The sequence below is a fragment of the Rhyacophila brunnea genome, unplaced genomic scaffold, assembly GCF_057557595.1.
Source record: "Rhyacophila brunnea isolate RB1 unplaced genomic scaffold, BYU_Rbru_1.0 scaffold_6, whole genome shotgun sequence".
In the NCBI taxonomy this organism is placed as follows: domain Eukaryota; kingdom Metazoa; phylum Arthropoda; class Insecta; order Trichoptera; family Rhyacophilidae; genus Rhyacophila; species Rhyacophila brunnea.
The window spans coordinates 34,149,565-34,165,082 of record NW_028233276.1 but is presented as its reverse complement, the minus strand read 5'-3'; the positions used below and the strand labels follow the sequence as shown (position 1 = coordinate 34,165,082).

Genomic DNA, 15,518 nt, shown 5'->3' with positions numbered 1-15,518 from the left:
AAATAAACAATTCCAAGTTTGCTAGCCAGCTGAAAATTCCTATTCGACATGCAAATACTATGGATATAATAACACAATAAAACCGATATGGGAGTATTGCGGTAAAAATATATACTAAAATAGCACCAATATTATTAAATTTTCGTTATTTAATGTAATATCTATTTGAATTATTATTTTTCATGATTTCAATATCCTCCGACTTGTAAATTACTCACCTATATTATATTATGCGAACGTCAAATAGAATTCAGAAATTGGGCCATGGTCATTCGCTCGGGCGGAGCATGAATAACGAACACCTTTGAAATAAAAACTTGAAGTTTTCTTAAAAGTGTTACAATTGACCTTGTCAGAATAACTTATAAATGATTTCAAGAAAAGGAAATATGACTCTCTTTTTCCACACGAATGCTAACCAATATCATATTATTAAATTAAACATAGCTTTGATACGATTGATCTAACTTTGATATTTTAATGTTGTTTATACTATTATAAACAAGTCATTGTTTACTTACTACTTACCACTGTATGATTCTTTCATAGCTAGTACAAAAATAATTGCTGATATTATAGGTAGTATATTTGGTGCATTCCTAAATTTGTTATAGGTAATAAAAACGTGTTCAAGGTTTATTTACTTCATGCAGTAGGTATTGCAAAATGAATGCAAATAAAAAAATAATTAACATCTTTATTGTTTTAAAAATTAATGCCAAATCAATGACAATAATATTTGTTTTCAAAATAATAATGTAATCCGTATCTCCGTAGGAATAAATCTGATTGTTTTTTCATCTAGTCAAACTTGGCATATAGGTAAATGATACTTTCAACAACATTTTACTCAAATTTATTAACGTACATACAATTAAGAATCAATCTCAAAGCAAAATTTAAAAGATTATAATATAGTTCCTCGTTTTATTTTGTAAACCAATTGTGTTTTCGGAAGACAAAGTCGTCTAATTTATGTTTTAAATAGAAGTTCAAAATTGAAAATATAAAAAAGGAACCTCTCTTTTCAAAATGACTAATTTGTAGTATTTACGAGGTTTACAAATTTTTATGTTGTATTGACACGATTTAGGATTTGTTTTTTTGGATTGATTTTTAAATGATTATTCGTGTTTATCGTGTTTATGATTGACTCGAGTCATATGCAGAAGTAAATAATAGATAATACTGGCAAATTCAATAAGCATTTCATTCTTGTCTTAAACAAGATTAATTATCAATTTAACAAGATAAACTGACGATTAGGTATCTACCTACCTATTTAATATGTATATATTTTTTCATTTTCTTTTGACCGTATTCGAATCTAATAGGATCAGATGGACCTCCGCAGAGTGGAGGTTTGTATTAACAGATTTACGTTTTTACGAGAAACGGATGCTAGCCACTTGCTCAACTTATTAGGTCCATACTCTGACTCCAGACACAAATTGAAAAACAACATGTGTATTTGTCAGACGCAGGATTCGAACCTGGGACCCACGAAATTATAAGATGCTCGGCCATCGTTTGCGTTTTTTTTTATTTGACATTTTACTGTACGTAAGTGTACGTGTAACTGAAGTTATTGAATATTACATCTTCAAGATATGTACCTACCTACATGCTCAGATGTTTATATACCTATATTTTTCAGCTCACTACCTTTTTTTATCGAGGTTTTCCTGATTATGACATGTAATTTATTATAATAATTAGGCAATTACTATATTGTATGCTTTTTTAGCCTGTGTATATGACAAACGTGTGTGTAACCAAATACCCACTGTTTTATTATGCATTTCATGTAATAATTGCATGTCTGAACATATTTCAATTGTCTTCGACCTGATATCGAGCAATAGTTACATTATTGAACGCGAAAAGGAACGCTTGAAATATTTAAATTGATCTATAAAATGCCGCCTACAGGAAATCTCTTTTCGCTCGTAGATAATACATACAGTTGCCAGACTATTATAGAATACATGAAATAGTCTGGCAACATTCGCACACACGTCTCCCAGGTCGCAACGCAACAGGCTCGAATAAAAATAAAATGTCTTTACATAATTTCATTACGGTATCGCATAAAAATAGAAAGCGCAAAAAGTTTCGTATCACTAAAGAAACTTGTAACTAAACCTGATCAAGAATTTAATTCAATCATTTGTAGTGAATACAAAGACAGGGGAAAAATACAAAATATATTTAAAATTTTCTAAGAAAGTTTTCTCGAATTGTTTATATAATTTAAACACTGAATAAAAATAGTTAATTTCTACAGAAAAAAAAAATATTAATTTTAAGATAAATAAAGTGTACGTTAGCTTACCTTGAATACATATTGACAAGGTCCCAACTACGAGGAGTGACCATAATAAAAACCGCCATAAATTACACTTTTCAGTCCACATCGCCATTTTATTAGTTTTTCCCGCCTAGGGCGGGTTTTCCAACCAGCACACACACACAAAACACACACACTCACTCGACCGCTTCACAATCTGCCGTCTTCCACATTTACTGAAACAAAATATTTTCCAAAATAGCTCCTCTGCAATGGTCGATTAAATTTACTTTACGAAACCTCGTAAAAATATGTATTTACCCAACCATTGCAAATGAGATGAAATTATTTTTTTCGAAAAATCGTTAAAGTATTTATTTTTTTTGTAAAAAAAAAAATGAAATGTGCAAAACGGATAAATTTATTTTAAAATGTGCAATTGAAACAAATTAATTCTAAAATGCGTTTTGAAATCTTATTTGAAAATCGAATGCGCTTCCGGCCATTTTGGATTTGATCTATTTAAGGATTACGCAATTATCGATAATGGTATTCGTATGCAAGTGTGTCGGTCCGGCATTTGGTGCCAATAATAATTCACACATTAATAAGCCGGGGTTGCGAAAAAAACGAAACGCACTTATTTTCGGAGACAGCGCAGCATCGCTGGTCGGACGGTTACTGCTTTGGTGCGGAGTCAGGACCCCTGGATGTATCCCCTTCCAATGAGATAACTCTCTATTGCGAGATTTACACTGGTACGAGCTCCGGGCTACGTGCGTACCACAATTATTTTCTGGTCAGCAGTACAACCGTTCAGGTCTCTTCTAGCTCCCAAATACTTGCAGCTGGCAAATCCAATCTTGTAAAAAAAGTTTGACACTATTGGAAGACAGTTAAATATATCAATTTCTGGCAGGTGCTCTACTGACAATGATTGTATTATTAAACCAGAAATTGTTTTTCAGTAAGCATTTATTCCTAGGTACAATTTTTTTGATTCTGTATTCCATAATGACACTTATTAACCCCGAAGTAATATTTTTATTGTAGTATTATTTTCAATCTACACTGCTAGAGGGAAAATATATAAAGGGACCTACCATAACTATGTATTACCATTAAATGGCAGTGCACATTAACACAAAACGCAGTAACAGTTCAATTTTTTATATTTATTTTTTAAACAATCGCTGAATTTAAAATAACATATTTTTACTTAAATGCACCTACGTATTTTTCATTAAGCAAAATAATAGTAAACGAAACACAATGATCCTTGCGGAATTTATACATTATTTATCGCTTGTAAATAAAAGTAAATTTCTTCAACAGTGATGTTGAGTTGATCAACAACTGATGGCGAAAAGACATTGTGTTAGATAAAATAAAATTCAATATTGTAGTAGTTATTCCCCACTGTTTAATGATTAATGAGACATTGTCAACCGCTACAAAATATACATAATTACTGCTATTTATTTTGTACTAACAAGACATAAAGACGAAATTAATTATTGAAGAAATGGACAACAACCAAAATAATTATCTTTCTAATTGCTGCAGTATGCAAAAACATTAACTTTTCAAAATTATAACAGCACAAACTGTAGAAAAATCTATAATTTCATTGGCGGTAGTTAGTTTTGAAAATATTACTTTTAAGCAGTTGTAGATCTCTGGCGTAAAGGTTATAATTTATCGACGTTTTTGGTTCACAAGATTTGAGAATAAAATTATGGAATATTCGATTCTTGAGAATTCGAGATTGGTCTATTAGTTTCTCACTTTTCTGAGAAAGTAATTGAAACTATTCTTGTCAGGGTCAACTTCGAAACCCTTCTCTTAGGTTTTCCGAAGCAACATTAAAAATCATTTCAGAATCGAATGTAAGATATTGTTAGGTGTGCCGAATTGCGAATCGAATATGACTATTATATACACAAGACTGCTATCGGCAGCTATCGAGCGTAGTTTTTCATATTTTTATATCAAAGTATTATATTATGTTTTAACAGCACCTCTCTTCTTCTTCTTTTCTTTCGACCATGTCCGATCCTAATAGGATCATATGGGCCTCCATAGAGTAGAGGTTTATATTAACAGATTTTGTTTTTTACGAGAAATGGATGTCAGCCACTTACTCAACCTATTAGGTCCATACCCTGACAGACACAAATTGAAAAACAATACGTGTACTTGCCAGACCCAGGGTTCGAACCTGGGACCCACGGCATTATAGTCCAACGCGTTAGCCTCTCTTAGCTGTGCTAAATTTTAGAGCAAGATAGACAGTTTTGACTGTTTAGACGGCTAACTTATTGTAACAATTATAATACTACGAAACAAACATATGAAAAACTATCCTCGATAGCTGCCGATAGCAGTTTTGTGTATAAAATATATGCGCAGGTATAGATATACTATGTTATACGGGGTGTCTTATCTTATGTATTAAAACTTCTATTTAATTCTTTAGAACGAAGCAGACTTGAGAGTGGGTCTATTGCTTGGGCACCGCACCAGTTGAAGTATGGCCTTATGGTGGAGAGGGTACAGAAGAAATTCTTGAGACTCCTTTACTTGAGGTTTTATGGATACTATCCGTGGCTTTATCCAACTAACTTTCTTTTAGGCATGCTTACATACTACAGTCTGCAATTTAGAAGAAATCTTTATTTAGCTACGTATTTTTTTCGACTTATACGAGGTATAAATGAGAACTCTGCCATTCTGGGCAGTGTTGACCTGTGTGTCCCTGATAACTATCTTAGAAATAGAGACCATCAGTTGTTTATTTTCCCAAGGTGCAGAACCAACCTGCCACTGGTAATGCCAATTGGGAGGGTGATAACTATGTTCAACGAAATTGCTTCGGGTGTTGATATATTCCACCTACGTGAGAATGAGTTTAGGTGGACGTTGTTTTATAAATTCTTAAAATAGGGTTTGCTTAACTCATCCGTTGTACTTCCTTGTACCTATATAATTTATCTACTCATCTATCTCTTTTTTATGTAATACTGTTATATGTATATATCTTTTTTTTCTAAATGTCTTGTTGTGAACGTCTTAAACTTATAATTTGTAATGTCCATAATATGTTAAAAAAATTGAATTGAATAAATTGAATGTATAATTACTATCTGATTTTCAAAGTTATATGATACAATTACTTTTACCATAGTCATTTCAATTACACTTTCATAATATACCTATACATTAATATGATGACACCGAGACTGCCGAGAAATGAGAATCTCAAATCACCGCTTATATGGAAGTGATATTTGCAACAGATGAGCGACTCCAGCATTCCCATGTGGGAAAAACCACCGGAAAAACAATGTCAATGAGCTGTTGCTGGTGGACGACTGGAAGATAGTAGCAGAGAGCGTAGAGTATCGTAAAAACGGACGATTGAGGAGTCAATATCTCGATTTGGACTATACTTAGAGCAAAAGAAGAAGAGAATTTCGAAATTTAAAAAAAGTGTCGAGATGTCATACTTTCTCGACAATTTTAGACCTCTATCTAGTCTTGCAATTTGGTGAAACAATAGCGCTGCAGGCTACGTCAGTGGTGGAGCATCCAAACCAGTTACCGCATTTCTAAACAAACCGAAAACTGGTTAATGTTACACGGTTAACCGATCAAATTCTTAGTAGGTGTTTGTACGAACAAAAAAATAGAATTATGTGAAAAAGACATATCCATAACAGCGCAGTTTGGCATGATAAACAATAAAATAGTACCTACTAAATTTACTCACTACCCTACAATTAACTGATAATCCTAATCGCTGAGAGCTAGACTAGCGTAGTGGCAACTTATAAAACTTTTTTGGAATACAAATGGATTTTCTTAAAATTCCACCTACATTCAATATAATTAATATATTTTAAAATACGGCTTAAACCGGTTAACCGGTAAGTTATTCGTAAAAATTGCTAAACGGGTAGTATTTGTCCAGGTTAATTGGATGCCTTAATCAGTGCTTTAAAAGTAATTCGTGTATTTTAAGTGCAACTCTTGCACCTAGACAGTGACGTCCCATGGGGGTAGGCAGATTGAGCATCGCTTGGGGGCAGCAGTTACTCGAAGGGCGGCAAATCGAAGAGAATCATTAGGTATACCTACCTCTATAGAAATATGTATGTACATAAACTTGGTAATAACGGCAATATCTTTCCATTAAAAAAACCAGCTCACTGGTTGGAAACAAAATGTATTAATAATTAACATACTTAAAAGGTTTAACAGGAATGTAATTTTAATGTCAGTTTCGCGATGTCTAGTTTACTTCCGCTGTCCTTGAACGTCACGTCCTTGATGACCAGCAATGACACGTGCAGATTTGCGAATTATATTTTGAATTATGGGTAGGTATGTACCTAGCCATAATTCATAGATTTGGATATGTATCCAAATCTTTTTGCCAGTCACTCGCGAGTTTTGAAAGTTGTCAAGTGTGTTTTTAAATATATGTATTTGAAACCGTGGACTTACAATATTTAAATTAGATTTAGTGGTATATATTTTGTTAGTACCTAATTCATCCATTCAACACATTTCTTAGATATTGGAGTGATGAAAGGATGAAACAAAATACTGTATAAAAAATGGGGCGGCATTTTGGCGCTGCCTAGGGGCGGAATTTTGTCTAGGGACGTCACTACACCTAGGCTAATGGCTTACACACCTACGCGCATTCTCATTATATATTATGATAACCTGGGCACCATATCACCGACGATTTGAAAGGGTTTGACGAAAAAATTATATATCTACACTGAGAGCTTAAAAAATATGTAAGTATTAGCATATATAATTCGGAAACACTTCAGAAACATATTATATATTGGAAAAAATATGATGCCGGACCCGCAACTATGTCTCTGAGGTGTTTACACAATATTAGTTTACATTATTAAATCTTGTGAATGATTCGTTGAATTAAAAAAATAGTTTAATTATCTAATGTAATATCATCTTTAATCAGGGCTCGAAATGGACCGGAACGCACCGGAGCGCCGTTCCGGGTCGTAAAATCGGCGACATTGTCGTTCCTTCTTGTTGAAAAATAATTTTACCATTTGAGCTAGAATGGCCATAAAACAAAAAAAATTATAAAAAACATAAAATTAGATAACTATGTGAATATATTCAGAAAACTAACGAGCGCTCCGGTTCGTAAAGTTTTCCATTTCGAGTGCTGTCTTTAATCCGAAACACGGAAAAATATATTCACTAGAATTTTTGATAATTTTTTCGTGCCTTTGAGTCCGCCACTGCGTCGATGATAAATAGATGGAAATAAAACGTTTATTTTTTAATGTAAGTTCTTAAATTAAATCTTCATAATATTATGTATTAAATTTAATGATAGGTCCCTAATTAATTAAATATAGTATTTAGCTATTTGTACCAATAGGTAGGTAGGTAAAAATATTACAATCCATAAACATTTAAAATGGAATAGTATAATAATATAAGACATAAAAACTATCTACTAATACGCCGATGCAGAATTAAAAAGTAAAATTTAGGTCCGAGCTTAATAATTTTATTATAATACTGCCAGTGAAATACCTAGACTAGACAGACATACTGGTATTAATTTAAATCACCTTGGCGTTTAAGTTTTCGTATAAATTTAGTTTATCATGAAAAATAGCTTGCTACAATAAAATACTACAAAGCGATGGCCAATGGTCATTGCCTGCGTCACTAGAATGAGCCGACATCTAAATAATTTTCAAGTATACGGTGAACTAATTTTAGAAATGTTTCCAGTTTTTGATCTAAATTCGCACATTCACTTTACTTTACGGCTGATCCAATATAGAATCTGGGGGGACAATCCTGACAATCAATATTTACTTACTAATACGATTATGTCGTTTTTTTCCTCTCTATGCCTCGTAATTTTTCATATTATTTATTATCAAAACGAGAATGTTTGGAAATTGAATCAATTAAGTCGATACTTCAGTGAAACGGCAAATAATTTTCAATTATATGCGCGACGAAATTTTGGACTCGCTGGCAGTCTGAGAGCAAACGTCGAGGTGTCAAAACGTCAATTTGTTTCGTGATGGCGACGGGGGTATTAATTCTTAAATCGTCTAAAGATGACTAAAAACGTTACTTATTTACTTTAAAAAGAAAACATGTCAATGAATATATTATTATTGTTACTAATAGAACAATAAACTGAACATTAAATGGACGCATGTTGGATTTATATGACAAATTATATTTCGTTCGGCATGCGTCATTTGCACCCGCGACCCGCAATCCACGCATCGTCTAGCCACTATCTTTTTAGACCATGCCTCAACTGAGGTATAGCCTGAACAATACAGACCGAAAAACTTGTCTGAAGAATGAGATGGAGGAGCCACTGTCGAAAACTACCCAATCAAGACTCGTAACTGGACAAAATCTGACATTCGAATAAAATTTTCAAAATGGCGTCCTATGGTAGTTCATAGTTCCATTTTTGGCCATTCTACAGATAAGTTTGTAGGTAGTTGGTACTCAGCACCTATGTAATTTGTAATACTTTCAAAATATTATTATACATTCGTTGTGCAATTTTATTTAACTAGTACCCAAATGTCTCACAAAATAATTTGATAATTCAGATTTTTATATTTAGAATTATTAGGTAGGTATGTATATCGAAAAATAAAAACAGATGATTCATTCGGCATTCAGGTATACTTTATTATGCGAATATACTGCATATTTTTTAAATTTCATTCCCAAAATATATCTAAGTATACTAATATTTCACTAGATTTAAGATTCAAACCTACACCAACTCGCAAACTGAGTGAGAGTAATTTCACGTATTTGTGGAAGGTTCACGGAAAATTCGTTGACAGAACTATTGATCTCCAACGAAAAACATGTTAAATTATAAGTAAACACGTATAAGATTTTTTAAAACGCTTTTTTCTTTTTATGTTTGCTATGGTTGCGAAATATTTAATATTTTAAAGACTACTAGCTATTTAACGTTATTTATTATGAAACAAGTATCCCACATTGATAATTATTTTGCTTTTATATCGCAGACAGTAGATAATAGTTTTTCACTAATCACTCGTTGTCCGTAGCAAATACAGTGCAAATTTGAAATTAAAATAAAAAATCAATAAGTATATTATTCAAATACTTTTATGTTCGTAATTGATTAAATCAATATATATATATATATATATATACTGGTGATTTACTGATTTATTCATCCGTGATTAAACTGGTGAGGCTATAGAGATGCATCCTCAAAAAATTTGAACTGAACAAAAATTTTGATGTCTTCAAAAGAATGGGAAAAGATCGAGAATTTCTGCGTTGTATCAAAACCAAGAAACATTAGAACATATTATTATTAACCACATTATAAGAATAATAATTATATATTATACATAATAAAGTACAGCATCCCCTAACTTGTTATCCAAAGAAAGATCAATATTAAACGTGTCAGAGGAATATTCCAATACTTTAAAATACCGAATCGTCTTCTGTTTTGAATATAATTTTTTTTTCGAAAACAGAAAAATAACTAGTATTCTTTTATATATTGCGCCTTGGTAAATCCTGATCTACCAAGGGCGTCGTGAACCACAAAAGTTAAATAATTGCTTGATTTATTTTAATGTACACATTAATGGGTATCTATCACATCATACAATTAATTGACTAAGCAGTTAAAATGTCATCCAATATTTATGTTTTTTTAAGTAAGTTTGTAGGTATGTAAATGCTTAAAGATAAATATTAAATGTGCGATGTGCATTGTTTCATAACATGTAGATACCAATCTATATCCTCAGATTGTTCTAAAAATAAGAAATATTTTACCAAATAATTTTTCCTATAAGTATCTTTATAAAATAGAAATACAATACCTTATTTTGGTACATTATTTTCATTTCATAATATAGGTGTTTACGTGTTATAAGTAGGCTTCCATATGTCTGGGTTTAGTCTGGTTCGTCCTGACTTGGCAACCCGATTCGGACTTCAGCAATTTTAAAAAGTGTGTATCCCATATTCTGTCGAGCAATTATTGTTGATGATTTTTATATGTGAATAAACAAAAAATGGCGCGAACATTAATTTGGTAAGCGTCTAAGTTACGAGTACCTATCCAGTAATAATGGTATTTTTAATTAAAATTGTATTTAAGGCTATACTTCAGCTGAGGCACGGTCTAAAACGATCGTGACTACGCGACACCAGCAGAACAAAACTTAATTTGTCATAAAAATTCAATATGTGATCATTTAATGTTCTGTTTATTATTCTATTAGTAACAATAATAATATATTCATTGACATGTTTTCTTTTTCAAGTAAATGGGTAACGTTTTTTAGTCATCTTTACACGATTTAAGAATTAATACCCCTGTCGCCTACACGAAATAAATTGACGTGTTCACAGCTCGCTTTCGCTCTCTGATTGCCAGCTAGTCCAAAATTACGTCGCACCTATAGTTGAAAATTATTTGCCGTTTCAAGACAAGTATGCTCTTAAGTAAAATTATTTTCATTTTATTTTAAGTTCTTGAATACATGATAATGTATTGATTATTACATTTTAATGTTTTATTATACCCTTCCAGTGATATAGCCCCGAAGCCTTGAGCTTATCTTTGTATTTTTATCATCTTATCAAGTATTAATAACACGCATTATGAATGTCTGGAATTGCATTTGATAAAGATTTACTTTATCGCACCATTGTTCATATCAATCCTAACATCTGGAATGCAATGCATCCTTATCGCTCATTGTTTCAAACCTTCTTTCTAACGGGTATTGTTTTATATCTACCCTTCTTATCAAACCAAACGTCTGATAATGACATGCCTAATATTAATAAACTTTGTTGTATATAGATATATAAAATAGATTTTCTTTTATATAGTTTTATATAAATAGCTTTTCAATTCAGTTTTAACTTAACCTTCAAGAAGGAAGCATCGACTTCTTTCAATCACTGTATTAAACGAGACTGTTCACAAGTTATTGTCCAGAACATAATTTATTATAATTATATAAGTACATATTGTATTACATTCGAATAAAGCCAGTTTAAATAATATAAAAGGTGTTTATATGACGTTGATCCCGCCGTTCCATAACACCTCCAGTCAGTCAAATGTCTGGACTTCACTCTGAAATAATTACAAGATAAAAAGAACTTTTTATATAAGTACCACGTTTTTAAATTTTCTGTTGAATCATATAAACTTGACAATTCTATGTATTAATAATTTATGACAAATAAGGACAAATAAACAAATCATTTTTTTGCTATTTTGCAACAAACAAACAAATATAGAATACTGAAATGTCATTTTAATTCCCATAGTAACGCACGTATATACAGTATAACCTCGTTTTTACGTGCCCGGAATTCACGTTTTCCCGGCAATTGCGTGTAATTTTTCAGTCCCGATGTATTTCAGTACATTTAATACCCGCATTTACGTTTTTCTTTCCCGCGATTTACGTCGGAAATATTCAAAATATGCGAGTTGAGTATGTCCATTTTAGATGCAATCCATTATACAGTTAAGGTATGGGGTGAAATAACCGACTCTACCATCATGAATTGTTTCCGGAAAGCTGGGATATATAAGGAGCAGGATCAAGACGTACCCAGTACCCAAGAAAATATCCAGTGTGATGTTATAGAAGGCTGGGAAAGGATTTCAGACCAACCCCTGGAGGATTATGTAAACCTTGACTCCAATGATATGACATCAGACTTGGTGGAAGTTGATGACATTGTTGACAGTCATTTAACACCAGCAGACTTGTCTGCTGATGAACTTTCTGATGAAGAAGAGGTCGATATTACAACAAAAGAAGAAGCAATGAGGTTCATCGAGGGTTTAAAAACCTACTTTACAAGCTTTGCTGATATTCAAGATGACACTTTTAAATGTTTATATAGTCTTGAAAGAGAATTACATAACAAAAAAACAAAAATGCAACAAACTAATATACATGATTTTTTAATTAAAAAATAAAAAAAAATTAAATTGAATGTTTTTTTTTTCAATAAAACGTTATTATTTTAGAAACATAAAATTTAAATGTTCTTTTTTTCAATACCCCCCTTTTACATTTTCCCTCCAATTAGGTTTTTTTTCCAGTCCCTTAAAAACGTAAAATAGGGGTTATACTGTATTAATAATTTAGTTGCTAGGACCACCCCCTTAGCAACCAATAATAGTGGATTGGATTACGGATTTCTTCCGAAATAACTTTTCATACAAAACAGAATTAACTGAAAATGAATTCAATTCTACTGAAAGATGGCTAAAAGTATTAAAAGAATGCATTGGCATCGTGTTCTGATATATTCTAAAAGTTTCAAATGTCTAGTCGGGAAGTTAGTTAAAAATCGATTGCAAGATTTGTACTGGATAAAAAACCACCGGACAAACAAGAATACGAGCTAAAAAAAAAACATGTAAAAATATGACAACCCGTTAAACTGTTAAAGGATACTAATTTAATGTCAATATTATAGACTCAATCAATCAAAATATTGGCGTTATTACCTTTTTGAACACAGCTTTCTGTTCAATATAAGATATAAGTGCATTGATATTTATATGAAATTGTTTACTATCATATCTTTGAAACTATGTTTAACCCAAAAATTACAATTTTCCACAAGATTTCAACAATTTACCCATCCTAATATCATTATATAATGAAAAATTCTATTTCTGAGCGTTTAACTCATTTTGCGACAAAGCGTGGGTTGGCTTCTTTCTGCATAATCAAATTATTTTTCCTAATGTGACAAATACCGACAATATATAAGTATTAATAGTACGTAGTCTATGTACAATATTATTTCCAATTAGTCTGTGAAATACCACCAATGCTAACCATATAGTTAAGTAGATATAGATAGACGAAAGCTCGAACTGTGCTTTCGCTTTCCCACTTGAAAGAACGTTGTGCGGGCGTCCTGTTAATAGCGCAAAGTAGTCGAGATACGATAAATACGTTTCGGAAACTGGTTTAGACCAACTGGCGGGATGTCAGCCAAATTTAATATGGGGCGGTATTTCGTGCTGCCAATGAATATGTAGGTATAGAATGCCGCCTGACCTACTGGCAGAAAAGTGCAGTCGACAGTTTTCCGCAACTGTCTACTAAGTACTAGCGATCACTTGCAAAACAAAGCTTCCTAATCATGAATAAAGTGGTTCGACTATCATTCAACGCCCGAGGATATGCCCTTGGTGAGGGAAGATACAGTTAAGATGTTGGGCAATTAGATGCTAACCGAGCTATCATTAAATGTATCAATGTTTTATGGGAACTTTTTAAAATTAAACACCCGCAAATGAATATTAACGCAGATGCATAATGCAATACTATCATCAGCGCTCGAAATGGAAAAGTTTACGAACCGGAGCGCTCGAAATTTTTCTGAGGATATTAACATGGTTATCAAATTTTATGGGTATTTTATAAACATAAGTATGCTAGATTTTTTGTTATATGGCATATCTAGCTCATACGGTCAAAATATTTAAACCACGAGACGGAGCGATAACTTTACAGATTCCACGAACCGGAACGGCGCTCCGGTGCGCTCCGGTCGATTTCGAGCCCTGACTATCATATTATAGTATTCATCAGTGGCGAAGGGTGGAGTTAGGCTGTTACTGTGCACCATAAATAGTGCAAATAATTAACCTCAAGAAAACAAAACTATTACTAGTATCAAAAACAGCGACATCAGACACCAACACAAATTTTGTCATTAACAGCGAACCAATCGAACGTGTGACCCATTATAAATATTTAGGTACATGGGTCAATGAGAAATGGGACCAGTCTCAGGAAATAAAAACTAGAATTGAGATCGCAAGGAGCGCCTTTCTCAAAATGAGACGCCTCCTTAGTCTGAGACTGCGTATGGTACATTGTTATGTGCTCTCAATTCTTTTCTATGGTATGGAAGTATGGACGCTAAACCAAGAGATGTCACGGAGACTTGAAGCTTTCGAGATGTGGCTGTATAGACGCATCCTCAAAATTCCTTGGACTGACCGGGTGACAAATGTTGAAGTTCTCAATCGAATGGAGAAGGACCGAGAAGTTCTACGTAGTATCAAAACCACGAAACTACAATACATCGGCCACATGATGAGAGGACAAAAATACAGCATTCCCCAACTTGTCATTCAAGGAAAGATCAATGGGAAGCGTAGCAGAGGACGGCGCCGCATTTCGTGGCTTAAGAACCTCCGTGATTGGTACGATTGCAGCTCCACCGAACTGTTCCGGGTAGCAGACGACAAAGATAAGATCGCCTTGATGGTGGCCGACCTCCGCTAGGGGATGGCACAATAAGAAGAAGATAAATAGTGCACACTAAAGTTTGTCAGTCATACGTTTTTGTTTCCATTGAAATAAGACAACAATTATTTACAGATGGTGTTGATTACTTTTTAAAATTCAATTAAACCCTGCGAAAACCATTCCATAATAGATAATAGTCAAAAAATACTCGTATATCTATAAAATATCCAAAATTATGCAATTAAATCATATATAGCTGATATTTTATAGACATCATATTTTTTTATCTGTTGTACTCGTAGTTTGGTTAGGCAGGGTTTAATTAATTTAAAAAAAGAACCAACGATATAATAATAATATGTAATATGTACCAATTATTAATCAAACGAAAACAAATAAGTATTAATGAAAAAGTGTGCACAATTTAGTCGTATCGCCCAAAGTATACCGAAACTATTATGGTTCGATTTAGGTAGGGTTTAACTGGTTTTTAAAAACTAACCGACACCATCTGTAAATTGTAGTATTAGTTCAATAAAAAAAATACTTATGACTAACAAAGTTTAATGTGCACTATTTATGGCGGATCCTAACAGCCTACCTCCACTCTTCGCTACTGGTATTCATTAGTGTAGGTATAAAAATACACAAATTGTACATGTACCTATTTCATGGCCCCCACATCTTGAAGAGGGAATGGGACGACTGGCCTCCGGACAATTGGACACCGCACTGTCATAGACACGTGTAGACGAGGTATTTTAATCATTTTCTATCTACTATCAAGTAGTTTGAATTCATTTCACTCTTAACATAATGTATTCTTCATCGCGGATTGAGAATTAAGGCTTTATATAAAATAAAAAACT

At 32.7% G+C, this 15,518-nt stretch overlaps 1 protein-coding gene across 2 annotated transcripts in view; it reads right to left on the bottom strand.

Moving 5' to 3' along the window:
• Positions 1-2,973, bottom strand: part of LOC147065596 (uncharacterized) — a 37,067-nt gene extending 34,094 nt beyond the window's left edge. Inside the window, exons 1-2 of one of the 2 annotated variants that reach the window (XM_085956488.1) lie at positions 2,894-2,973; positions 2,336-2,526 (exon numbers count right to left, since the gene is read on the bottom strand). In XM_085956488.1, coding sequence (XP_085812614.1) covers positions 2,336-2,423 — 88 coding nt within the window. In that variant the 5' untranslated portion in view covers positions 2,424-2,526; positions 2,894-2,973. The remainder of the gene's footprint in view (positions 1-2,335; positions 2,527-2,893) is intronic. The other variant, XM_085956487.1, reaches the window with a different exon arrangement.
• Between the last annotated feature and the right edge of the window lie 12,545 nt (positions 2,974-15,518).